This window comes from Eumetopias jubatus, unplaced genomic scaffold (genome assembly GCF_037043125.1).
Source record: "Eumetopias jubatus isolate StellerSeaLion01/CBP00866 unplaced genomic scaffold, mEumJub1_p1.0 scaffold_11, whole genome shotgun sequence".
NCBI lineage: Eukaryota > Metazoa > Chordata > Mammalia > Carnivora > Otariidae > Eumetopias > Eumetopias jubatus.
In genome coordinates this window covers 366,101-389,299 of record NW_028274817.1, presented here as the reverse complement: position 1 = coordinate 389,299, position 23,199 = coordinate 366,101, and the positions used below count along the sequence as shown (strand labels likewise).

At 62.4% G+C, this 23,199-nt stretch overlaps 1 protein-coding gene across 1 annotated transcript; it reads left to right on the top strand.

The window, feature by feature from the left end:
• The first annotated feature begins 4,483 nt into the window (after window positions 1-4,483).
• On the top strand, window positions 4,484-18,879 carry BGN (biglycan). Its single transcript, XM_028094360.2, has 8 exons — window positions 4,484-4,619; window positions 13,787-14,038; window positions 14,346-14,458; window positions 15,011-15,224; window positions 15,777-15,887; window positions 16,106-16,199; window positions 16,284-16,422; window positions 17,648-18,879. The coding sequence occupies exons 2-8, from the start codon at window positions 13,798-13,800 to the stop codon at window positions 17,843-17,845; spliced, it is 1,110 nt and encodes a 369-aa protein (XP_027950161.1). The 5' UTR covers window positions 4,484-4,619; window positions 13,787-13,797; the 3' UTR covers window positions 17,846-18,879.
• The last annotated feature ends 4,320 nt before the right edge of the window (window positions 18,880-23,199 follow it).

Below are 23,199 nucleotides of genomic sequence, written 5' to 3'. Positions count from 1 at the left end.
GGCAGCCCAGGGGGCCACTGGAGAGCCACCTCCCCCCGGGAAGCCTTCTGTGCTAGTACCTAGGCCTGGGTGCTTTCCTCTGCAGCGCTCATCACACTTGCTCACCATCATGCTGCTCCAAGCACATCCTGGCTTCTGACCCAGTAGCACGTGTGCTCAGGGGGGCAGAGAACAGTGAGGCTGACTGACTGACTCGGTGCCCAGGAAAGGGACAGAGAGACAGATGGGAGATCTAAGGAAGGGGCGAGGAGCCAGGAAGAACAGGCAGGGGGAGGGACGTGTAGAGGCAGAGAGGAATGAGCAGGGGCCTAGGCAGACACAGCCCGGCAGGGAGGCCAGGAAGGGCCCAGGAGGCGGCTGGCAGAGGGCCCCTGGAGCTCAGGGCCATGCTGTTCTTTCCAGGCCCCAGAGGCTCATGGGACCAACAGCTGGGTGGGCTGGAGCTCTCTCAACTGCTGTCACCTCGGTAGGGGTCCCTTTCAAGCCCCTGGGCCTTGACATGCTGGGCCACCTCCCAGGCTTCCAGACTCTACCCTCCAGGGAGCCCCACCAGAGGCAGGGTTTCATGCCCAAAGGGGAGCCGTGACTCGAAGCCTACCTGCCGTGTGCCCTGCTTCTTTCCCGGGCCTCCCCCTCTCACTTTGAAGGCAGGTCACACACAGCTGTTTGGGGACAGGCTGCAGCTGACTCCAGGTCCTTCGCACACAGGCATACAGGACGGAAGTGTGTTCAGACTGCCCTGCCCCAGGGGCCCCCCACAGCTGCTTACCAGCCCTGCCTTCCCCTCCTCTCGGCTCCCTTCCCTCCTGCGCGCGCCCTTGCCTTAGCACCCTTGCCCTTGCCAGCCCTCCTGTCTCCTGACTGCTACCCCTGCCATGCTACCTCCAAGCACCTTCCCCGCACTCTAGGGCTCCAGGCTGGGTCCTGGGGGACGGGCTGGGCCGGCAAGCTGAGGGCCGGCTGCTCTGAGCAGGGATCCAGCAGTGGGGCCTAGAGCGGCAGGATCAGCCGGCGCTCTGTAGCCCTTTGGGGAAAATGTCCATGCTCGGGCTTTGGGGGCCTGCCTGTCTGGTGGTGTCCCGGAGGTCGAGGGCATGCTGGGAGAGGGCCCTCGTCCCCCATGGGCTCATGCTGGCAGAGGCCGGGCTCCGCCTCTCGCAGCCCCCCTGGCCCCCATGACTTGGCCAGCCCTGTCCAACATGTGTTCTTGTGGAGCTAAGACAGCTGTGCATGGGCCTCCTCCAGAGCCTGGGGGCCTCAGGAAACGCCTGCTCCTTCCTTCCGGCCTTGCCCTCCATGCCTGCCCTCCCCTGCCTCCTGCTGCCAGAGGGCAGGGGGCCACAAGAACAGGCTGTTCCCAGCTGGGGTTCAGGTTGTTCCTGGGCTGCGGGGAGAGGGAGGAGGAAGGGGAAGGCCCGGGACTGAGGTGCTGCCTGGCTGGTCTGGGAGTGGCCCCCAAATTAGAGGGCCAGGCCGGCCGAGTGACTCAGTGGGCCTTGGGCCGGGCGTGCAGTTATGCCTTATTGCAGACTGCAAACCACAGACACAAGAGCCTTCCAGGCACGAGAGCCGTATTTACGGAAATATTGCCCCAGATGCAGCCCCCGACTGCAGGAAAGATCTCCAGGGTACATAATGTGCCCCGTGCAGGGTGTTGCCCACCATCACCCCCAGGCTCCCTCCAGGAGCATGCCTGGCCAACACCCAAGGCTGTGCACTGTGCAGGGGACACTGAGGCTACCCCACCCATTTGGGGTGGCACGCTCTCCCCACTGGTCCCCACAGCCTCTGCACCTTGCCGTGTGCTATCCCTTCCTCTGCCAACATTTCTCTTCCCTCCTTTTTCTCTTGTCTACTCTAAGTCACTTCCTCCAGGGAGCCTTCCGGAGTCTCTGGTGCTGTGTGTGGCCCTGGGGAAGCAAGAAACAAGAGTGCCCCCGTCCCCTCCCTGCAGGGCTCAGAGCTCAGCCCCGGAGCCCCCAGAGTGCCTTTCCCCAGCAGAGCTCCAGCCACCGTATTCAGGGCTCTTTTTGTTCCCACTGGGACTCCTGGAGGCCGAGGACCTGAGTGCTGGCTCCTAGGGTCCCAGCCCCCAGAGCCGTGCAGGGCCAGTGGAGGGTGGCCTGGGGGCACAAGGCCAGGTGGGCCCTCAGATGCAGCTCAAAGGGTGCTTGGGGCAATGGGCATGTCTTATGTTTTTTTTTTTCTTTTTTAAAAAGACTTTATTAAGATATAATTCACATACCCTAAAATTCACCTATTTAAAATGTACAATTCAGGGCACCTGGGTGGTTCAAGTCGGTAAAGCATCCGCCTTCGGCTCAGGTCATGATGTCAAGGGTCCTGGGATGGAGCCCCGCATCGGGCTCTGTGCTCAGCGGGGAGCCTGCTTCTCCCTCTGCCTGCCGCTCCCCCTGCTTGTGATCTCCCTTTCTCTCTGAGAAATAAAAAATAAAATCTTTAAAAAAAATAAAATAAAACATATAATGCAGTGGTTTTTAGTATGTTCAGTGTGCAGCATCGTCATAGTCAACTTTAGAACAGTTTCATCACCCGGAAGAGAAAACTGATGCCTTCAGCTGCCACCCTCTATCCCCGCACTTACCCCCTGGCCCTAAGAAACCACTCATGCACTTTCTGTCCCTATACTAACATCCTTTTCTGGATGTTTCATGTGGAATCATACAATATGTGACGGGCCCCTTTCCCAGAGCCCGGTGTTTTATCCATGACGGGGGCACTGTGACTGGGGACGCCGGAGCTCAGGGACGCTTACGTGGGCTTCTACTGCCAGAGACGTTTGAGGATGTCTCCAATAAACAGTAAAAAACACAAATAAACAAACAAGCAAACGACTCCCCTTGTCTGGAAGGGCATGTGTTCTCTCCAGTCTCCAGGTCCCAAGCATCTGCAGCAGCCTCACCCGTGAAAACAAGAGCTCCCACCCCAGATCCTGTTTTTCCCACATCTCCTTTCTCCGTGGCCTGGAACCTTCTTGCAGGCAGGCACCATGGCTTCATCAGGCCACCATGTGTCTCAGGTCCTCGGCCGGGGGCCCTGAACTGATCCTGGTGCACATGGAAGGGGATCCAGGCCCAGCCACATCCCCGGGCAGAACTTTCCAGACCCCACCTGCACGTGGCCCTGCACACCTGGCCAGGTGCTCAGGACTCGCAGGCCTCACTCCTGTTCTCCCTTCTGGGACCCACCTCCCCCCCCCCACCCCGCCTCCCTCAGCCTCTGCCTGGGGAGTTTGTCGTCTCTCCATGCAGTTTTCTCTTTTGATCTCGGGGGCATTCCGTCCCTTCTCTAGTTTCTTCCCTCTGTTTCCTTTGCGGACCTCAACGTTGCTCCCCACTTCACTTTCTAGCCCTATGGAAACCCTCCCGTCCCCTCCCATGAAGGAGGCTGGCCGTGGCCTGGCTCTGCTGCATGCTGGGTACCCAGACCAGGAGAAGAAGGGGACCCCGCTGGACAGAGAGGACATGTGCTAAGGCCCTGGGCTCTAGACACAGGTAGAGCTGGGCTCCCAGTGATCACGTGGGGTTGTGGCTGATGGTGGCCTCTTCCTGGGACGTTCGGCAGGCTGGCCCAGTTCGACCCTATGAGTGGCCGGCACTGGGCTCGGCCCCGAGGAAGTGCCCACCCACAGAGCATTCATTGCCTCCTAGGGGACCGCACGGATTGAGCAAAGAAAGATGACTCACTTTTCTACTCTCAGCTTGTCTGAGCCTCAGGGCAGGCGAGCTAGGGAAGACCCCCAGCGTCTGTGACGCCTTCCTGTCAGTCCCCAGCTGAGTCCCATCTTGAGTTCACACAGAGAAGACCAGTCCTCTTTTCGAGGGAAAAAAGACTGGAGTTGGGTGGGGGGCTGGGATGTCCAGAGTACCTGGGAGCCTGCATCAGGCCCTTCTAGAAATCCGCAACAGCCGCCTCCCTGACGGCGGAGAACCACCTCCTTGTTCAGGCCCAGGCCGCCCGAGGTTCTGGGCGGGCTCAGGACAGAATTCCAGGGGCCACTCGCTGGACTAGCAACCACAGGCCGCCTCCCCCTGGCCTCCCTTCCCTTTCTGCTCTCTGCCTGCAAGTGCCAGCAAGCCAGTTCCCGCCCCTCTCTGGGCCTCAGTGTCCCTATCTGGGCAGTGGAAAATTTGACTATCTAAGGCTGTGCCTGCCCAGAGACACCAAGGGTCCTTGTGTGAGTGAGAGTGTGTCCCTTCCCCATGCGCCTGGGGCCGTGGGGTGGGGGGTGGGGGGGGAAGGACAGCTAGCCCAGCCGTCTAGAAGAAAATTGCTCCCTTTGAAGCTTCCAGGGGGGCCCCCGGAGGCCTGCCCCCTCCCTCCCTTCTTCCCTCCCTCTCTCCTTCCCTCTCCGCCCTACCAGCCCCCTCCCTCTTTTCCTCCCTCCCCGCCCCCTCCTGCCGGCGTCCCCTCCCTGTCGGCCAGCCCGCCCAGCCTTTAGCCTCCCTCCCACCGCCTCTGTCTCCCTCTCTCCACAAACTGCCCCGGAGTGAGCAGCTGCTCTCGGAGGGCCCGACGAAGACGGACAGACGCACTGACTGCCTGACACCCAAGCCTGCCAACCAGCCAGCCTGTGCCCGGCTGCCTGCCCTCTCCAGGTAGGGCCCCCACACCAGCTCCCCCCCCAGCTGTCCCTGCTGTCCCCTCCTTGTCTCATCCCTGGTTCCACTGCCCCCTCACCGTCCTGGAGTTGCCCCCCGCCCCTGCTGCCCCCACACCACCCCTCCGCATCCCTACCCTTGTCTCTGCCAGCCCCTTACCTCCAGGCATGATTCCCACCGGCCCACACCCCTTCGTCGCCACGCTGCAGCTCCCTTAGCCCTTGGCCCTTTCTGTGTTTTCTGACCCCCTTTCCTCTCCCTTCTGACCTCACTCAGCAACACTGCATGTCTGCCCTCCCTGCCTCCCTCTCGGGTTCTTCCCCTTGACTTCCCCCCCCCCCCGACACACACACACACCGAGCATGGCCCAGGCATGGCTGGGTGGCTGGCATCCCAGCTCTGCCGGTGGCCCTCTTCCTTCACTGGGAGTCCCTGAGTCCCTGAGAGCACACCGCACTCCTGCGGGCTTCCCTCTGCGCTCTGCTCTGGCACCCTCGGGGAACAGTCCGCACTGCCCAGCACCGGCCCTTGGCGTGGGCTCGGACACTCGGTTTCCCCCGCATACCCCAGGCAGCCGGCCCAGATATTTCTCCCTTCCTCACAGGCTAATTCCCTTCCTCTGCCTCCTCCTGAGTGAGGGGTGGGTCCACAGGGCCCTGGCCGCAGGGTCCCTGGGTGCAGCTGCTTTGGGTGGCTCAGTTCTGCCTGTCCCCAGGAGCCCCTTGGATTGAGATTCAGAATGGGGGGGGCAGGGGGAATGCCATGTCAGCCTGGGCAGGCCTAGCTTGGGGCCCTGGAGGGCTTCTGGGGGCCCTGGGGAAGGGTGAGGCCACAGATCCACTTTCAAACTCAGACACCGTTGTCCCAGGATCAGTGAGGTTCAAGAGCTCTGTCCCCCAAAAGCAGCCCCCCACCGACTAGTGCATGGGGCGACTCTAGATTGGAGGGAGAGCCCCAGGTCTGAAGCAAAAGCGTAGCTGCAAGTTTGCCCCCCAGAGTGCTTTGGGAGGGGAGGAGTGGCCCCTGCTGGCCTCACCCCTACTCCCTCCATCGTACAAAGGGGACCCGTGAGGCCCAGAGACAGGCAGAAGCCTGCCTACAATTGCACAGCAAATCAGATGCAAAGCTGGGGCCAGGACCCAGGGCTCCTGACTGACAAGCCCTGGCTATCGACGCCATACCACCCAGGGAAGCCTCAAAGTCACTTGGGCATTGATAACGACAACCTGTGGCCAACTGCACCGCGCGGGGATTGGAGTGGGAGGTGACAGGGCCACTGGTCCCAAGATGGCGGGCATGCTGAGGGGCCTGCCAAGAGACCCAGGAGAGGAGCAAGGCTGAATGGAGCTCTCTGCATGGGTCACCAAGTGCCCTGGAGGGTTGGGGGGTGGGAGCACCCCCGCTCACTGCTCCGTGGGTGGGGCTGCGGCCCAGGCACTGGTTCGTGAGGGCTGCCCGAGTTGGTTCAGCTGAGGGGAACAGGAGGCCCAGGGTGCTCCAGGGCAGGGTGGTGGCTTAGGGCAGGCGGGGTAGACCTCGTTCAGACCAGGGAGACTATTCTTGAACAGTGTTCGTTAAGGGCCACTCTGGTTGCAGATATGGCCAGTCCTACCCTCAGCATGCTCCTGCGTCCGTGCCCTCCCCTGCTCCCTGGCCTGCCAGCTCTCCACCCTATAGGGCCTCAGTGGCGTTGAGACAGGCTGGAGATGCTCAGGCCTCCCTCAGTGCCAAGAAAGAAGGTTCCTGGGGGAGGTCCCTGCAGGGACAGGGTTGGTGCGGGGTGAAAATGCGTGCGGGCGGCCGCGAACACGCAGGGGAGCGCCTCCTGGAGACATGCAGCTGCCTGGGCCTTCGGCTCCCTGAGACACCGGCTGCTCAGGCAGAGGCACCTTCGCGGGGAAGCCGCCCGTGTCTGGCTCTGGTGGGACAGCTCGGGGTAGCCTTGGAGGGCAGGAGGGTGGGGGTGCATCCAAGGAAAGGCACCACACTGGACGGCGAGAGCAGACTGGGAGCCTGGCCCACCCGCCCGCCCACTGGCCTACCTTTAAGCCCCAAGAACCCAGGTCACAGTGGGCACAAACCATCCCACGGCTTTTGTGCCCTGCCCCGGAGCAGGGACTCGAGTGCCCGTTTTGTAGATGGGGAGTCTGAAGCCCAGCTTTTTCGCTGATGGGCTGGGGCCAGTTCTGTGCAGGCTCATTTCCGGGGCCCAGAAGGCTGGCATGCCAGTCCTCTGACCAAATTTCTTCCCCATCTTACCAGTGGCCCTGGCCCATTGGAGGAGCATAAACAAGGAACGACAGGAGGAACGGGAGTGTTTGAGAGACCCCAGAGTGCCCCTTCCGTTGCCAGTGCCAAGTCCCCTCAAGAGGGCAGAGCCTTCCAACAGGGCCTCCCATCTCTCCCAGCTGCCCTGCTTCCTGGGCCACTCACAGCCATCCCTCTTCCGCTCCCTGGGGAAGCCCGGCGGAGACAGCGCAGCACAGGACTGCCCCAGCGGTCACTTGTCCTTAGCAGCCTGGGGACGCAGCCGCCTCGCAGGATCTCTCTGGGACACACAAGCAGTGGGCACTGGTGCAGGTGCCGTCCGCCCTGTCCCCCTCCCCCACCGCAGACGGTCCCAGCCCCAACCCCAGGACCTCTGAAGCCTCATCTGCTGAGCCACTGGGTCATTTGTCTTGCACATCTCTAGGGACCTTCCAACACCCCTGATTGTAAAAAAGGTCTTCCCACCCCCACCATGACTCCCTCCCCACCCTCCTCATTGGTCACCCCAGGGTGAGAGAGCTTGGTCTCTGCCCGGAGTTGCCTCCTTCCACACCTGTTGGCCCCACTGGTGCAAGGGGACACACCAGCCCAAGGGCTTGGCTCAAATTGAGGGGCAGGAGGGGTGATGGCGGCTCTCCCAGGCACCCTCCCTGTGAGCCGTGGAGTTGAGGGGGTTGAGCAAGAGCTCTCCCTGAAGGCAGGGTCCTGGCAGCCCTGCCCTGCCCCCCATCAGCTGACCCTAGTGCCAGTCAGTGCCCCCACCCCGTCCTCTTCTGCTCAGACACTGGGGCCCACACCTTGATCACCCACAGGACGCCTTCTGTAAATCCCACCTTAGAGGGGGCCAGTAGGGGGCCGGCAGAGGAGGGCTGCGCTGGGGGAATGGGGAACGTATCTGCTCAGTCTTGCCCCCCGGGCCTGAGGCCCATTAAGCCTAACTGGCCGGCCCCGTGGTCAGGCCAGTCTCCCAGTGGCCCCTGGGGTGGGCATGGGGCCGGGCCCTCGCGGCCACCTCCTCTAGGGGGTGGGTGGCTGTGATTCATCCCCCCCCCCCACGCTCACCTGGAGCCCACAGCCCGAGCGTTCCCCCGGGGCCTCCTTCACTCCCTCTGGGACTCCAGGCTCCTGGGAGCTGCCCCAAAGCCACCCCGTTTGGCTTCTCGTGTCCCCCCCCCCCAACTGCCCTGCTCTGGATCAGGACAGTTCATGGGGTGGCCATGGAAGACGCCTTCTTGCCTGGGACCCACCAGCCTCAGTTCCCATGGCAGCCTACAGAACAACATCACTGTCATTCCCGGGAGCCCGGAACTCAGATGACTCACCAGCCCCTCCCTGTGGTAACACATGTCTCAGTTTTAAGGGGCTGGGGTCTCTACCCAGTCTCCTAGCACTCAGCTCTCCCAGGCCATGGCATCTGGAAGCCAAACTCCGCAAACACCAGCCTGGGGCTGAGCTGCAGGACTCTGTGACTCTAAGCCCACCCCTGTTTCTCCCCCACCATCTGCCCCTTGAGGGTCAGATGGCCAAGTGGAACACAGCAGACACAGGCCCAAGTGGCTGCAGGATTGGGGATTGGGGGAACAGAAGCGGGACTTGAAGGAGAAGGGCAGAGGGCAGAGAGAGAGGCTGGCTCTGGCAGCCCCGTCCCAGGAGACCGGAGGCAAATGTGACTTTGATCTTGCAGTCTGAGTCCCTGCTCGCCCTTGATTATGGTCCACCAGGGCCTTAGAGGCCACCTGGCTGCAAGGAGGCATGCACTGGGGGAGCCCTGGGAGGGGCCCCCTGGGCTGACTGCAGGGGGCTGGCTCCCACCCCCAGCCAGATCTCCCGGCAGAGAACAGGGAACCCGATGCAGGGAAGGAGCTGCAGGAAACCCTGGGCCCAGGAAGGGAAGGGTCTCACTCCCGGGTGCCTGGCCAGTCTCCTGCCCAGAAGGCAGGGCCAAGCCCCCTTGCCTCGGCCTGGCCTGGCCTGGCGCAGCCAGGGAGCAAGACAGGTGGGGCGCCGGGCTCTGGGAACCAGGCTGAGAACATCTCCCTTCGGGGTCTGGTGCCTGCTAGGACCTAAAATGTTCCAGTGAAGCTCCCTGGCCTGGCTGGGATGATGGCTTTTCCATGCCTCTGCAGACCTGAAGCAAGCGCTGGTGGATGTGCTGGGGCCACGGAGGGGCGGCTGGCCCTCCAGACAGTAGGGCGTTACTGTTCGCGGTGGTCAGAGGGAGGCCCCGTGTTGCCAGAGGATTCATGATGCCAGCAAGGGGGCAAAGGGCCCACAGAGCAGGGCCCTGCTTTCCACCAGCATCACCTCCCGGCTCAGGTGAGGGAGCTGCCGAGGAGTCTTTTCCAGGGACCCAGGGGCTGATCCAGCCCCCTGCACAGCCTAGGGAGTATAGGGGTCCTGTGGCTTTGGGACCTGTGGCACAGTCTGCAATGACAGAGGATGGGGCCAGTTACATGGGCAGGTAGACAGAGACAGACAGAGAGTGGAGTCCAGTTCTACCATTTCCTTACTGTGTGGCCTTGGGCAAGAGTTGTGGGGGCAAAGTCTGAGCCTCAGTTTACCTATTCATTAAGTGGTAAAAACAGCGCTTGCTTCTTTTGGTCTTTGGGAGGGCTGTGTTAAGAGACCATTTAAGTCCCCTGCCCCGCCCCTGGGAGATGATAGCATCCACCCTCTTCCTCAAACATTCTAGAATGTGGTGAGGAGGAGCTCAGGGTTTCTTCAGTGAGTGGGAGGAGGAGGAGGAGGAAGGACACACGGCTCAGGTGTGAATGGAGCCGGAAACTCAGGACCCCCAGCTGACCTGCGTCCTCTGCTGCCTGGCTCCTGGCCAGCAGTTCGACCCTCCTGCTTTCCAGAGGTTTCCCGGCAGAGTGGGAGAGGGGTGGATGGCTCTCCCGAGTGCTGTGGGGAGAGAGGTCTGGCCGAGCCAGCCCGGGCCACCCTGCCGGGTCCCCGGGACCAGCCCCCTGTAGCCAGTGGGCTGGCTCCCTGCCGGCTCCCTGCAGCCTCCGACTCCCACATTCAGGTCAAACCTCTCCCTGAAGGCTGACAGAGCCCGGGGCGCAGCTCTGTCCAGTCACACCAGCAGTGCCAGGGCCACGGCAGGAAAGAGCTGCCCTGGCCGGCCATGTTCAGGCGTCCGCTCGCCCTGCAGCCGACAGTGGCTGGGGTGCAGACGCAGATGGGGTGGCACTCAGGGCCTGCCCCCTCCCCACTCCAGCCATGAGCCCCTTACACGGTCACCCCCTCACACACACGCACCTGCATAGGCTTCAGCAGACCCGTGGGTGGCACGTGTCCCCTCTCTCTGCTTGCCACACAAATGCAGATTAGACGCCGTCGGAGGGTCAGTGGGCTGGGGCCTGGGAGGGCAGCAGGGAGCAGCTGGGAATACAGCTCTGGACAGTGCCCCTGCCTCCGGCCTGTTGTTTGGAGCTGGCCCCTGAGGGGTTTGGCGGACAGAGGGGGGCCGGGGGGGGAAGGGTACCCTGTGTTGCCTGTCCCCTTCCCAACCCTCCCCATCCACGTAGTCGCAGGGATTCGGCACGGCTAGGTAGGTGGTGGCACGCACGCCAGAGTTCAGGTCGGGTTGCTCCGTGGGGCCAGACGCCCTGGGCTGAGGCCTCGGGACAGTGCCCGGCGTCTACGACTTGGCAGCGGCAAGCCACACATCTGCAAGCAAGCTCCCAGGGCATGCCAGACCTTAAGCCCTGCTCCCGCCGCCCTTGGCCTGGCCTGAATGCCTGGCACAGCCCCTCCATGTTCTCAGAGGCTGCCAATGCGTCTTGTTTGGCGCTGACCTGGAGCAATCCCACTCGGAGGACTGCGCTGGCTTTCAGAGGGCTAGACAAGGAAGGCCCTATTGGTCTGGCGGTGCAGGCTCCAGGAAGCCCGGCCTTTTCCCTTGCTCACACCTGTGGGCACCGGGCCGGAGGCCTCACCGCTGTGACCACTTCTTTCCCTTGCTCTGGGGGCTGGGCGGGGGGGTGTCTCAGCGAGCTCCAAGCACACTTTGATGGGGCTCAAGGCCCCTCGGGTCCATTGTCCGGCCAGCCCCCACTCCCCACGCCGCCGTGCAGTTCTACTCGCTGAGTCTTGTGCCGGCTCCCAGAGTGGACATGAGGCTCTGCTGGGAAGCCTGCCCAGCCCCCACCCTTCCAGCCGGTCCACTGCCTGGGCCCGGCCAGAAGCGGGTGGCAGGAGAACCAGCCACACCCTGTCCTCTGCCTCTGTCACAGGGCCCTGGTGTAGGGCCTCCAAGCCCTCAGCTTCAGTCCCTTTCCCCCAAGAACGAGCCTGCGCTGGAGCCCAGGGCCGCTGCCTCAGCCTCTCTGCGGCCCCCAGATGCAGCGACATCAAGCATGGCTGGTTTGAGCTGATTCATCTCGTCTAGAGCACCCATCCCCCCGGGACAGGTTCCGGGAGCCCACGCGGAGCCTGGGTGGCCAGTCTCACCCTGGTTGGCCTTCGCAGGGCCATCCATCCCCTGCTCTGGTGGAAGGGCCAGATAGGGGGGCCGGAGGTTCCCGGTGGAGACCCCCAGCCCTTCCCAGCCCCGGCAGGCTACAAGAGGCCTGCTTTTGCCCACCGCTCCCCACGGCCTTCCCTGGGCCTGGCCAGACCACCCCTCCCACCCCCACCTATCCAGGTGAACTGTGGATCCCAAAGCCTTCCAAGGCTCCCACTGGGCGTTCCAGCCCTGACTCATCCCCCCTGTGAGGTAGCGGCTTTGGCAGGGGTGCCAGGCGAGAAGGGAACAGTCTCCTCCCTCTCTCCCACTCCATCTTGCTCTCCTGCCTCCGTCCAGTGGCTCCCAGGCAAGGGCCCCAAGCAGCGGCAGCAGGCACTCGAGGCCTAGGCCTACCCTGCTCTGCCCTGGAGGTTGCAGAATCAGGTGAAGAAGGAGGGACACGCTTGCCAGGTAGGCAAGCACAGGGCCTTCACCCTACTCGGCGCTGTGACCTTCTGGGGGCTGGCCGGACCTGGGGTGTGATCGTGGGGTGTTGGGGCTTGAAGGAGCCAGGCACACTGGGTGCTCCCCCAACATGGGGGACCTTTGCTTTGCTGTGTGACCTGGGACAGGCACGCAGCTTCTCTGCGCTTGTCACTGGGCGCCGCACTCAGGAGGGCTGTTGGAACCTGCTGGGGGCGTTCTGGGGCTGGCGCTCCAGCTGAGTCCACTGAACCATGTCCTGGGTCCGTGACCTCTGCTGGCCAAGCACACTGCAGGCCTGGTTGCCAGAAAGACCACTCCATTCTCTCCCGCTCTGTCCTCGGGGATGGTGGGAGCCAGCGCAAGCTACGTGACCCACTGAGGGGTCATGCCTGAGTATGGAAGGGGGTGGCAGGACTGGGACAGATGGGAACCCGGAGGGGGTCCCAGGAGCCTGGCCTGCTCGTTGGGAGGATTCTGGGGGGCAGCCGGCTACAGCTAGCCCAAGCCCGCACCCACTGGGCTTGCCCAGGAAAGCAGCAGGCAGGGCCGAGCTGCTCACAAGGTGCCGGCCTAGAGTAGGCAGGCCCTCCACTCCCCAGGGATTCCTTCCACATTTCCATCCAGCACTGAGGCTCAGGGGTCACCCAGCCTCACTGAAGCCCCTCACAGCCCCTCCCCCAGCCAAAATGGGCCCCAAGTGAGGAGGGTCTCCCTGGGGTGGGGCCCAGTGTGGGTCTGCAGGAAGCCCCTGGAATCCGGCCAGGCTTAACTGCCCACAGAAGCCCCCAAGGCAGCCCCAGACACCAGAATCTGGGAGCGAAGCAGGGCAGGCCCAATTATGCCTGTATAACAAATGCTGAAACTAGGCTGGCTGGGACTTTCCCGGGCAATCCAGGTAGGTGAGGGTGCTGGGAGAGGCCTTTTCCTGCCCAGGACCTTCCAGCAGAGGGGCCTCTCTCTGGAGGGGAGAAGGAAGGAGGTGGGTAAATATGGGCACCCGGGGCAGGTTCAGGCAGGGCAGCTCCCCCTCACGCCCACCCTGCTGCCCGGCCTGGGGGAGCCTTCAGACAAGCCTGGTCCTGCCTGCCACTTTGGCAGCAGCCTGCTCCCCTCTGGTGGCCTCTCCAGGGGGCTGGGCCACGGGCAGAAGGAAGGCAGGGGCCGATGTGCGAGCCCTGGGGCTCCGCAGGCCAAGCCAGGGAAAGCGCTGGAGGCCAGGAGGGGCTGCTGAGGCCCAGGGGAGCAATGGGGAGGGTGGGTGCCCCTCCCCTCAGCCATTTCGGCACTGCCGTCTTTTCTCCGCACCACCTCCGGGGCTAGCCCAGGTCTCAGCCCAGCGTGCCCAGCCTGGTGTCTTGGCCCCTCCACTTTTCTTCGAAAAATGTGGGTGTGCTGCAAGGGGGAGCTCAGGCAGGAAAGGAAGTGACTCATGGTGGTCTAGCTCAATGCTGACTGCACCCACATTGCCCTGAGCCACAATAGTACATTCAAACTCCAAATCCTTCGAAGCCGGCATGGGGCAAATAGTTGCGTTTCCATCTGCCTCCCCCACTCCCTTCGCTCGCCTCACTGACCGCCCCCCCCCCCCCCCCCCCCGAGGCAGGCTGCCGGCTGACTCAGTGGTGTGTGGGGGACAGCGGGGGAGGGGCTTAGTGCTGCAGACTCACCGACTGGCCAGACAACACACTGCCCATTAAAGCCAGCATCCTGCCTGGGATCGGAGGGGAGCAGAAGGAGGTGTCTCTTGCCTGCCCACACCTCCTCCCTCTGCCGCCTCCTTCCAGGCCGCTCCTACCTTGGGGTCTGGCTGTCCCCAGGGAGGAGTGGCGAACGGGGTGCCAGCACTCGCAGAACCTCGGCTCCTGCCGTCTGGAGGTTTGCCAGGAAAGGGCCTGGAGGGCAGGTACAAGTGCCGGCTGGGCCCTCCTGACAGCCCCTCCTCACCCTGGCTTCCCAGGCACACCTACCATGCGGCCCCTGTGGTTCCTCGCATCCCTGCTGGCCCTGAGCCAGGCTCTGCCCTTTGAGCAGAAGGCCTTCTGGGACTTTACCTTGGACGACGGGCTGCCCATGCTGAACGATGAGGAGGCTTCGGGTGCTGAGACAACTTCAGGGGTCCCGGACCTGGACTCCCTCACGCCCACCTTCAGCGCCATGTGTCCCTTTGGCTGCCACTGCCACCTGCGGGTTGTTCAGTGCTCCGACCTGGGTCAGTCCTGGGACCAGGGCGGGACAGGTGCATGAAGGCGCAGGCCCAGCCTGAGTGCCCTACCAAGAAGACACGTGTCCGTCCTGTGGGATGGGCATGAAAGGGTGGGGTCAGGGATGGGGTGATCTGGGGTTTCAGTGTGGAACGGTTGTTTGGTTGCAAGCAGGTGGGGAGTGAGAAGGGCCTTCACGTGTGGCAGAGTCCCTGCGTGCGTGTCTGTTCTGTGTGTGTGTGTGTGTGTGTGCACGCGTGCGTGCACCCGGTGCTCAGAGTCGCTCATGCTGGTGACGGCGGCCCCGGCCCCCAGGTCTGAAGGCTGTTCCCAAGGAGATCTCACCCGACACGACGCTGCTGGACCTGCAGAACAATGACATCTCGGAGCTCCGCAGGGATGACTTCAAAGGCCTCCAGCACCTTTATGTAAGCCTGCCCCGGCCCTGCGGGGCTCCGAGGAGGTGGGCGGTCTGCAGCTGAGGAGTTGGGTGCCTGTGGAGTGCCATGTGGGTGCCAGAGGGACCGGGGGCCCATGGAGTCCTGCGAGAAGTCTGGAGTGCCCCAGGTCACAGGTCACATGTGTGGATGTCAGCAGCCAGAAGCACAGGACAGAATCGCTCCGCCCAATTCCCTTTTCGGCTGAAAACTTTTCGTTGTATTGGCGCATTGCAGCGACCCGAGAAGGAAAAGACTTCGTCATAGCCAGGGTGCAAGTAGGGAAATCGAGGCGCAGCGAAGTGGTGGGCCGTGTGAGGCAATAATCGCCCAGCCAGGCCTGAGTGTGGGCTCCTGGCTCTGCACTCTGCCCACAGGCACAGATGGATCTGCTTGAGGCTGCGCTGGAGGCCCCACTGATCGCCAGCCCCGGGGGCGGGGGGGGGGGGGGGGGTGGCGCGCAGACAAGGGAGGGAGAAAGTGGTGAGGGCAGGGCGCGGTGGGGAGCTGGTGCCTTCACTTCCCACGCCCTCCCTGCCCCAGGCTCTCGTCCTGGTGAACAACAAGATCTCCAAGATCCACGAGAAGGCCTTCAGCCCCCTGCGGAAGCTGCAGAAGCTCTATATCTCCAAGAACCACCTGGTGGAGATCCCACCTAACCTGCCCAGCTCCCTGGTGGAGCTCCGCATCCATGACAACCGCATCCGCAAGGTGCCGAAGGGCGTGTTTAGCGGGCTGCGCAACATGAACTGCATCGGTGAGTGCGGCCGGCCTGCGACAGGCAGGCCTTACCCCATGGCCAGCAGGGAGGGCCCAGGGAGAGCAGCCTCTTGTAGCCAGAGTGGCTCAGTGCCACGGACAAGCCTGGTGGGCCTCATAGGACATTCTGGAGGCTTGTCTAGGGGGCATGCCCCAGGGCTGCCAAGGCAAAATGAAGAGAAACCTGGGGACCATAGAGAGAGGGAAGGGAAAGGGCCAGCCAGCCAGCCGGGGACCACCATGAGCCTAGCCAGAGGAGCTGAGCAGGCTGGGGTGGAGCCCCACCTTGATCTCTGGCTCCCCTCCCTTTCCTCCTGCTTCCCCTACCCCCGGAGGTCGATGCCTGGGCCAACACCCTTGGGAGGTAATGGTCTTGAATAGCCAGGAGTTCGCAATCGGCCCAGTAAATTAGCAGAGCTGCTTTCACGGGGAGCTGGGGGAGCAGGGCCCGTCAGGCCAGCCCAAGCCAGGAAGCCCGCAGGACCTGGGGCTGTGCAGGCAGGCGGCCGCCCAGCTCCGGCGCCAGGACTGAGCAGGGCTTCTCTCCTAGAGATGGGTGGGAACCCCCTGGAAAACAGTGGCTTTGAGCCTGGAGCCTTCGATGGCCTGAAGCTCAACTACCTTCGCATCTCTGAGGCCAAGCTCACCGGCATCCCCAAAGGTAGGAAGGCAGCCCCTTTCCCCCCTGCTGTCCAGCCTCCATGGCACAGGTAGGCACAGATGGGGGGCGGGGGGGCTGGAGACATCTGGAGCCACCAGTCAACTCAGGGAGGGCTTTGGCAGTCCTGTGCTCCCATCCACCACCCCGCATACAGACCCAGCCCGCACACGTGGCCTCCCCTCCTGCATTCCACTCAGAACACCCTCTTTTCCTGGCAGACCTCCCCGAGACCCTGAATGAACTCCATCTGGACCACAACAAAATCCAGGCCATCGAGCTGGAGGATCTGCTCCGTTACTCTAAGCTGTACAGGTGGTCTGGGGGTCCAAGCGGTGTGCCCTGCCCCACTGCTCTTTTCTCCTCTAGCCTTTGGTACATCTCATCTGCCCTTTGCAGGTTGGGCCTTGGCCACAACCAGATCCGCATGATCGAGAACGGGAGCCTAAGCTTCCTGCCCACCCTGCGGGAGCTGCACTTGGACAATAACAAGCTGTCCAGGGTGCCTTCTGGCCTTCCGGACCTCAAGCTCCTCCAGGTGAGAGCCGTGGGCAGCCCCCATGCCGGCTTCTGTAAGATAGAGTGGAACAGGACCTTGCTGTGTGTCATCTGGCCAACGACTTCTGCTCTCTCTGCCTCCGCCTCCTGATCTGCAAAGAAGCAATCACAAGGATCAGTGCTGAGGAAGTAGGGAAGGCGAGCGGGGACTCCACCGTGGATGACAAGGAGGGCAGGTTATGGGTGGGGAAGGGGCTCGAGGCGTGAGCAGGAGTTGGCCTGGTAGATATTGCAGCTGAAGTTTTCCTAGGTGGGTGGGACACCAGAAACGCATGGCAGAGCCTGGGAGGTCAGGGAACAGTCTGGGCATCGGAGGTGCACAGATTTGTGGCAAGATAGGTTCAGCTCAGGGCAGGAAGTAGGCTGATGAGGGGGTGCAGGGTCTTGCCTGGGGTTCTTTCAGGGACCCGTGTCCCTGGCTTGGTTTCCAGTCTCTTCCTCGGTCCCATTCATACTCGCCAGGAGACCTGCCATTCTCACAGGCTGTCCAGCCAGAGCCAAGTCCAGACCGGTGAGGGCGGGGGGAGAGGGTCAGGCCAGAAGCTGCGGCAGGGAGGTCCATGCCCGGCTACGCGCGCCCTCTAGCGGCCGGTGTCCTCTCTGCCTCTAGAGGGCGCAGCTGCAGTCTGAGCATCTCCGCACCACCGCGGGGCTCCTTACCTACTCACCCTCCTGCTTCCTCTGTCCCTCCCCGAGAGAGGGGCTTCAGGAAGTTGAGGGCTGCTAGAGAGGAAGCACCCCTGCGGACTGGAAGGAAGAGGAGGTCATCTGCAGGCTCTTTCTCCTCATACCTCTGGGTCTCTGGAGTGAGAGGCTGTACCCAGGGGCAGGCCTGGAGTTTGGGAAACCCAGAGGGAGGGCCAGGGACCCTCTGTGAGCCCAAGGTGCCATATTTCCAGGCCCCTCACTTCCCACCCACCACACACCGCATCTGGGTCCCTGGTCCCGGCCCCTGGTCACACACCAGCCCCCTAAAATCCCATCCAACACCCACCTGGCAACCATACCCAAGCCTCAAAAGGGCAAACCCTGCAATGAAATCGCACCCATGCGATGGCCAGGCGGGACTCAGACAGGAGGGAGGGCCCCAGCCCTCTGTTGTCTGCCCTCCACCTGGCCCACCCAGGCTGGACCAGGTTCGGAGGGTGGTCAGGGGTTGACTCGGCCGCCCGCACAGGGCCTGAGCCACACCCATCTGCCCCCAGGTGGTCTATCTGCACACCAACAACATCACCAAGGTGGGCGTCAATGACTTCTGTCCCGTGGGCTTCGGGGTCAAGCGGGCGTACTACAACGGCATCAGCCTCTTCAATAACCCTGTGCCCTACTGGGAGGTGCAGCCGGCCACTTTCCGCTGCGTCACCGACCGCCTGGCCATCCAGTTTGGCAACTACAAAAAGTAGAAGCAGCAAGCAGCCGCTGTGGTGGCCTGGGCGGGGCCTCTGGGGAGCACAGCAGACATCGTGAAGGGGAAGGCCGAGCAAAGGAGCGAAGCCAGCACCCAGCTGCACCCAGCCCAGCCCCGCCCTTGATCCTGGACCCCAACTCGCTGCCTCCTGACGCCCTCATCCTGGCTCCCAAGCATGCAGATGGGGCGCAAGACCCAGCCACCATCACATGCCTCTTGGCTTCAGAGCTGCCCCTGCCCCCGCCCCCCATCATAGCCACTCAGAGGCACCCTCATAAAGCTCTCTTCCCATTCACCCTGAAATCAAATTGCCCAAGACTCCAGTCCAAGAAAGATGGGCCCTGGGTCAAGGGGGTGGGAAGGGGCTAACAAGGATGGAGACAGCCCACCCCACCTGCCTGGCACACATTCTTCCAGCTTCCAACCATCCTTGGCCTGGCCTGCTACCCTTGGCTTCTCATGCCCCCCACCCTTCCGCAAGTTCATGGCCCATCTATCCGAGCCTCTGTGCTCTACTGGCCTCTAGACCAGTATCTTCCTCTCTGGCTCTCTGGCTCTCTCTCTCTCTCTCTCTCTCTCCCTCTCTCTCTATCTCCATCTATCTCTCTCATCCTTGCTCTCCTCTCTCACATCTCTGAGCTGGGTCCAGTGTCTGTCTCGCTAGGCTTCTGCCCAGCCCTTACCCGGGCAAGCCAGGGGGCAGTGGGCAGCTGTCTCCAAGCCTGCCCCACCCGGTCCTTGCCCCCAAGTCTGGACTGTCCTGGAGGAGGCCGACAGGTGGAGGTGATGCACCCTGCACGCATCCACTGTTCCAAAGGGGAGCACTGGCCCTGGAAAGGGCCCAGCATCCCACTGGAGCCACCAGCCAGCTTTCCTTGTCCCTCTTTCCCCCCATGATGGCTAATTCTCCCCTCCCTTCGCCTTCTGGCCCCTGGTATGGTGGGGGTTTCAAGCAATCACACCCAGCTTGAGGAGGGGCTGCTTCTGAGGTCGGTTGTTGTCTTCCAATTAAAGAAACACTGTGCAATATGGCTCTGTGTGCTGCCACTCACGGGGGGTGGGGGGGTGGCGCTGCGGACTGAGCGGAGAGGGGAGCCACGGTGGGCCACTCTGAGCCTCGGGCTTCCTCTTTGCTGCTTTCCCTGCCCACAGGCCAGAGTCCTCAGTACCTCCCGGTCCGAGACTGGACAAGGAGGCCCCTTCCGCTTTCTTCGAGGCACTTGCTTTTGCCCCAGCTGTCCTTATACTGGGCTCCTAAAGCAGGCCTGGCTGAGGGAGCATCTGCCCTCCCAGAGTGGAGCATTTGCCAAGCACCTGCCATCTTCAGAGCACCAGGTTAGACCCTCACTCTGAGAGGGGAGCCTGGAAATCCTAGGGGCCCTGCCTGCCTGTCCTGATGGGATTTGGGGGCTCAGAACAACACTAGATCCTGGCTGTTATCAAAACTGTGCACAGCACCCAAGTCAGCACCAGGGGGCGCACACCTGGGCAGGCCAGGCCTCACAGAGACGCGGCAGCAAGTTGTGCGCGGCCCACCTGGGCGGGCCTGGCCTGGCCTGGGCCCCGAGCAGAGCCTCCACGCAGTAGGTCACACTGTGTGCCCGCAGAGCCAAGCCCAGGTTGCAACGCTCTGTCGCCAGCTCCCAAGAAAGGATCCAGGACATGGCCTGAGAAACCTACTCGCTGGGGATACAGGTCTGGCCCAGAAAGGGCAGCATGGGCATGGGAGGGACAGTCCCCCAGAGCAATGTGCCCTCGGACGGCAAGCCCAACAGACCGAGGAGATGGTGGGCTAGAGCCTGGCTGCTCCTCCTTCGTTCCCCACGAGGGACCTCTGCCTCAGGTGGTGGGGGGCCTGGGCTTTCCCGGGCAGCCACAGACCGCCAATGAAAGTAGAGCAGGCAGGGCCCATGAGGAGAGCCAGTCCAGGAGAGAAGGAGCTCAGAGGCGCCCCGGGCTGGCTCCAAGCGCAGGGCTGCATGCCCTTCTGCCTGGCCTGGCACCAGGGTGCCCGACGTCCCTGAGTTTCCCCTTTTGGGGATGGGAGGCGCCACTCAGCATGGTGGCCCTGTGATAGAATGTCACCCGTCGGCATCATAGCACTATTCTGGGCCATGTCTGCTGAGCTGGGCAGGCTCAGGGCAAGGGCACTGGCCAGGGGCCAGGAGACAGGGCCTCAGTCAAGTCCCCTCACTGGCCGGGAAGAGGGACAGGCAGAACTGGGGCCTGGAGGAGATAGAGACGTGGAGCCCTCAGGCCACCTCTCTGTGGGCCGGTCTGGCGCACCAAACTGTGTCGGGAAGGTCCAACGTAGCCCCCAGAGGTCTCTGTCTTCCCTCCCAGCCTTCCTGCCCTTCCTCTCCTCTCGGCCTCCCTCTCACTCAGGGACAGAGGTGCCAGGACAAACTAGTGAGACAAGTGGGGCACCTGGTGGCTCAGTCGGTTAACCATCCGACTCTTGACCTGAGCTTGGGACGTGTCTCAGGGTTGTGAGGTAGAGCCCCATGTCGGGCTCTGCAATGAGCTTGGAGTCTGCTTGGGATTCCTCTCTCCCTGTCCCTCTGTCCTTCCCCCTGCTCACACACATGTGCCCTCTCTCCTTCTCTCTCTCTCTCTCTCTCTCTCTCTCAAAAAAAAAAAAAAAACCCTAGTAAGACAAGTGTAATAATGCATATAAGACCCTTGTGGCTGGGCCCTAGGGAAGGTGTCCTGTGGGTCTTGTGGGTCACCCTACACAGTAGGGGACAGTGCCCTGCGGGCAGGACCCACACTCTGTCCAGACCAGAGGCCCTGAGGCACCCAGGGCACCATTTGGGCCCGGTGGCGGGAGCCCAGGGGGGTGACCAGGGCCATGCCCCACAAGAGCTTGTGAGTCATGGTTGGAAAACAGGGTTCTACACCCAGAGCAGTTGGTCGAAGATGGATTACTTAGTCTCACTCGCTGTCAAGTGTGTTGCCAACTATTAGATGATGATGATGACGACCATACAAAAGTTGGGGCTGGTTGGGCTTAAAAATAAAACCCAGGGCAAATGAAGGTGATCCCTGCCAGGCACCAGGCCACTATACAGTTTCATGTATACTTCACGCCACACAGGGTGCCCTCCTCATGGAGCTCGGGGCCTGGCTGAGGTCCCGGGAAGCCCCAGGGCAGCAAAGCTACAGCGGGCTGGGCTGGCCCACTCTGAGCTGTGGGTAGATGGATGGGTTCAGGGGGGCCCAGTTAGAAAGCCTCAACTATGCCCCAAAGCAGCAGGAACGATGGGAGGAGGGACCAGGTTCCAGCCGCTAGACTTGGGGACAGATATAGGACGTGGGGTGACAGGAAGGAAGTGGGCAGGATGGGGGTTGGGCACCCCCAGGTCTGAGGCCTCTGGAGGAAGAGGCAGGGGCTGCAAGGAATACCACCCGAGGGCTGGGAGCACCCCAGGTGCTCTGGGTGTGTGGATGCAGCTCAGAGGAGGGGCCTAAGCCAGAGAGTGAGCTGAGGCAGGCACAGGTGCACGCGCGCACACACGCACACACGCACACGCACGCACACGCACGCGCACCATGAAAGTCACGGGAGCAGCTCACTCAGGGAGGGCTGTCCTGTGCAGGAAGTGGCTGCCAAGGAGCGAGCATTCTCAGCCACACGAGGCTGGGGTGGGGGGACATTTCCAAGTACTTACTGCAGGTCAGGTGCCTTCTGGACGTAGCGGGGCCCAGCTGGAGCCTAAGCCGAATCCACTGCTTGGGTTTAGACAAGTTAGGGCTTGTCGGAGGGGCAGCCAGCCAGGCATCCATAGACCACGGCCGGGGATGGGGGCAGGGCACCTCAGAAGGACAACCCCTCCTTGAGGGTCCTGAAGGGTTGGGTGGAGGGGGTGCTTTGAGAACTTGGGCGGCAGTGTTCATTCACCTCTGGTCCCCCCATGGGCTCCAGGCCCCGTCCCCGCAGGCTCTGGGCTCTGGTCTTGGGAGGGCAGGGGCTGCAGGAAGAGGCAAAGCCAACCCCACTCCAGCCTCTGGGGCGTGCAGCAGGCCCAGGGGCCCTTCAGCGTCAGGGCTGCCCCGGGCTCTCTAGGGCTGCAGGGGCCCTGCCCCACAGCCAGCCCTGAGCTGTTCCTGAGAATGAGAGAGGAACCCTGGCTCTCCAGAACCTCTGGGGTAGACTCTATTGAGGCTGAGCGCCTGGGAGGTCCAAGGGGAGGTATGCCGCAGGCAGGGTTGAGGGGGCCCAGGACTTCTTGGGGGACAGGTCAGGGACTGGTAGGAGTTTCCTGGGGAGGCTGTAACAAAGGACCACAAGCAGGTGACTTCAGAGATTGAGTCTCTCCCAGTTCTGGAGGCCACAAGTCCAAAATCAAGGTGTCAGCAGGGCCGTGCTCCCTCCAAAATCTCTAGGGGAGGATCCTTCCTGCCTCTCCCAGCTTCCGGGGGCTCCGGTCATTCCTTGGCTTGTGGCTACCACTCCAGGCTCTGCCTCTGTCTTCACATGGCTTCCTCCTCTGTGCGTGTGTGCGTGTGTGCGTGTGTGCGTGTGTGTGCGTGTGCGTGTGTGTGTGTGAAATCTCTTTCTGCCTCCCTCTTATAAGGACACTTGTCACTGCATTTAGGGCCTACCCAGATAATCCAGGATGATCTCTCCATGTCAAGATCCTTAACTTAATCACATCTGCAAAGTCCCTGTTTCCGAATAAGGTCCCAGTCGGTTCCAGGGCTTAGGACACGCACAGCTCTGTGGGGACATTTCAGCCTGCTGTGGGGCTGCAGGTGAGTACTGATCTGGGAGGCCCCAGCATGATGGCGGCCCCCAAGGCCTAGGAGGAGGGGAGAAGGAAGGGGCTATGCTCTCAGCCAGGGAGAAAGCGAACACTCTGAAAAGAGAGGGCCCTGGGGCCCAGCCAGAAGTTCCCCCACTTCAAGTCTGGGCTGAGGAATTGCTGTCCCCAGGGAGAAACCAGGCAGCGGGGGAGGGGCAGCTGCTACCGGGCCCAGGAAGAGGGGTGTGGTGGTGTGGCGCCGGTTGGCTGAAGACCTGGGAAAGAAAGCATGCGGCAGTGGGGGAGGGGGAGCGCGGGAGGCAGGTGACAAGGAGGGGGTGGTCAGTAGGAAGAGGGCGTGTGGGTTCCTCTTACACAGTGAGTGTGAAGGCTGCAGGGAGACGGGCCTGAGGGAGGGCCTCTGGTTCTTGGCTTTGTTTCTTGGGCCGAGAGTGCCTTTGAGAAGTTCCCAGGAGGAGACAGCTGACAGGGAGCCATTGACATGTAAGAGTCAGGGGCACGGACCAAGGCCCAAGGCTCCCGAGGGGGCAGGAAAGGGCAAGAGAACAGTGGGGCCACTCAGCCAAACACCTTGCCCTGCCGC

Coding starts and splice junctions, on each gene's coding strand:
- BGN (XM_028094360.2), top strand. CDS start 13,798: ATGCGGCCCCTGTGGTTCCTCGCATCCCTGCTGGCCCTGAGCCAGGCT. Junction 14,039..14,345: donor TGTTCAGTGCTCCGACCTGG/GTCAGTCCTGGG, acceptor CCCGGCCCCCAG/GTCTGAAGGCTGTTCCCAAG. Junction 16,200..16,283: donor CGTTACTCTAAGCTGTACAG/GTGGTCTGGGGG, acceptor TGCCCTTTGCAG/GTTGGGCCTTGGCCACAACC.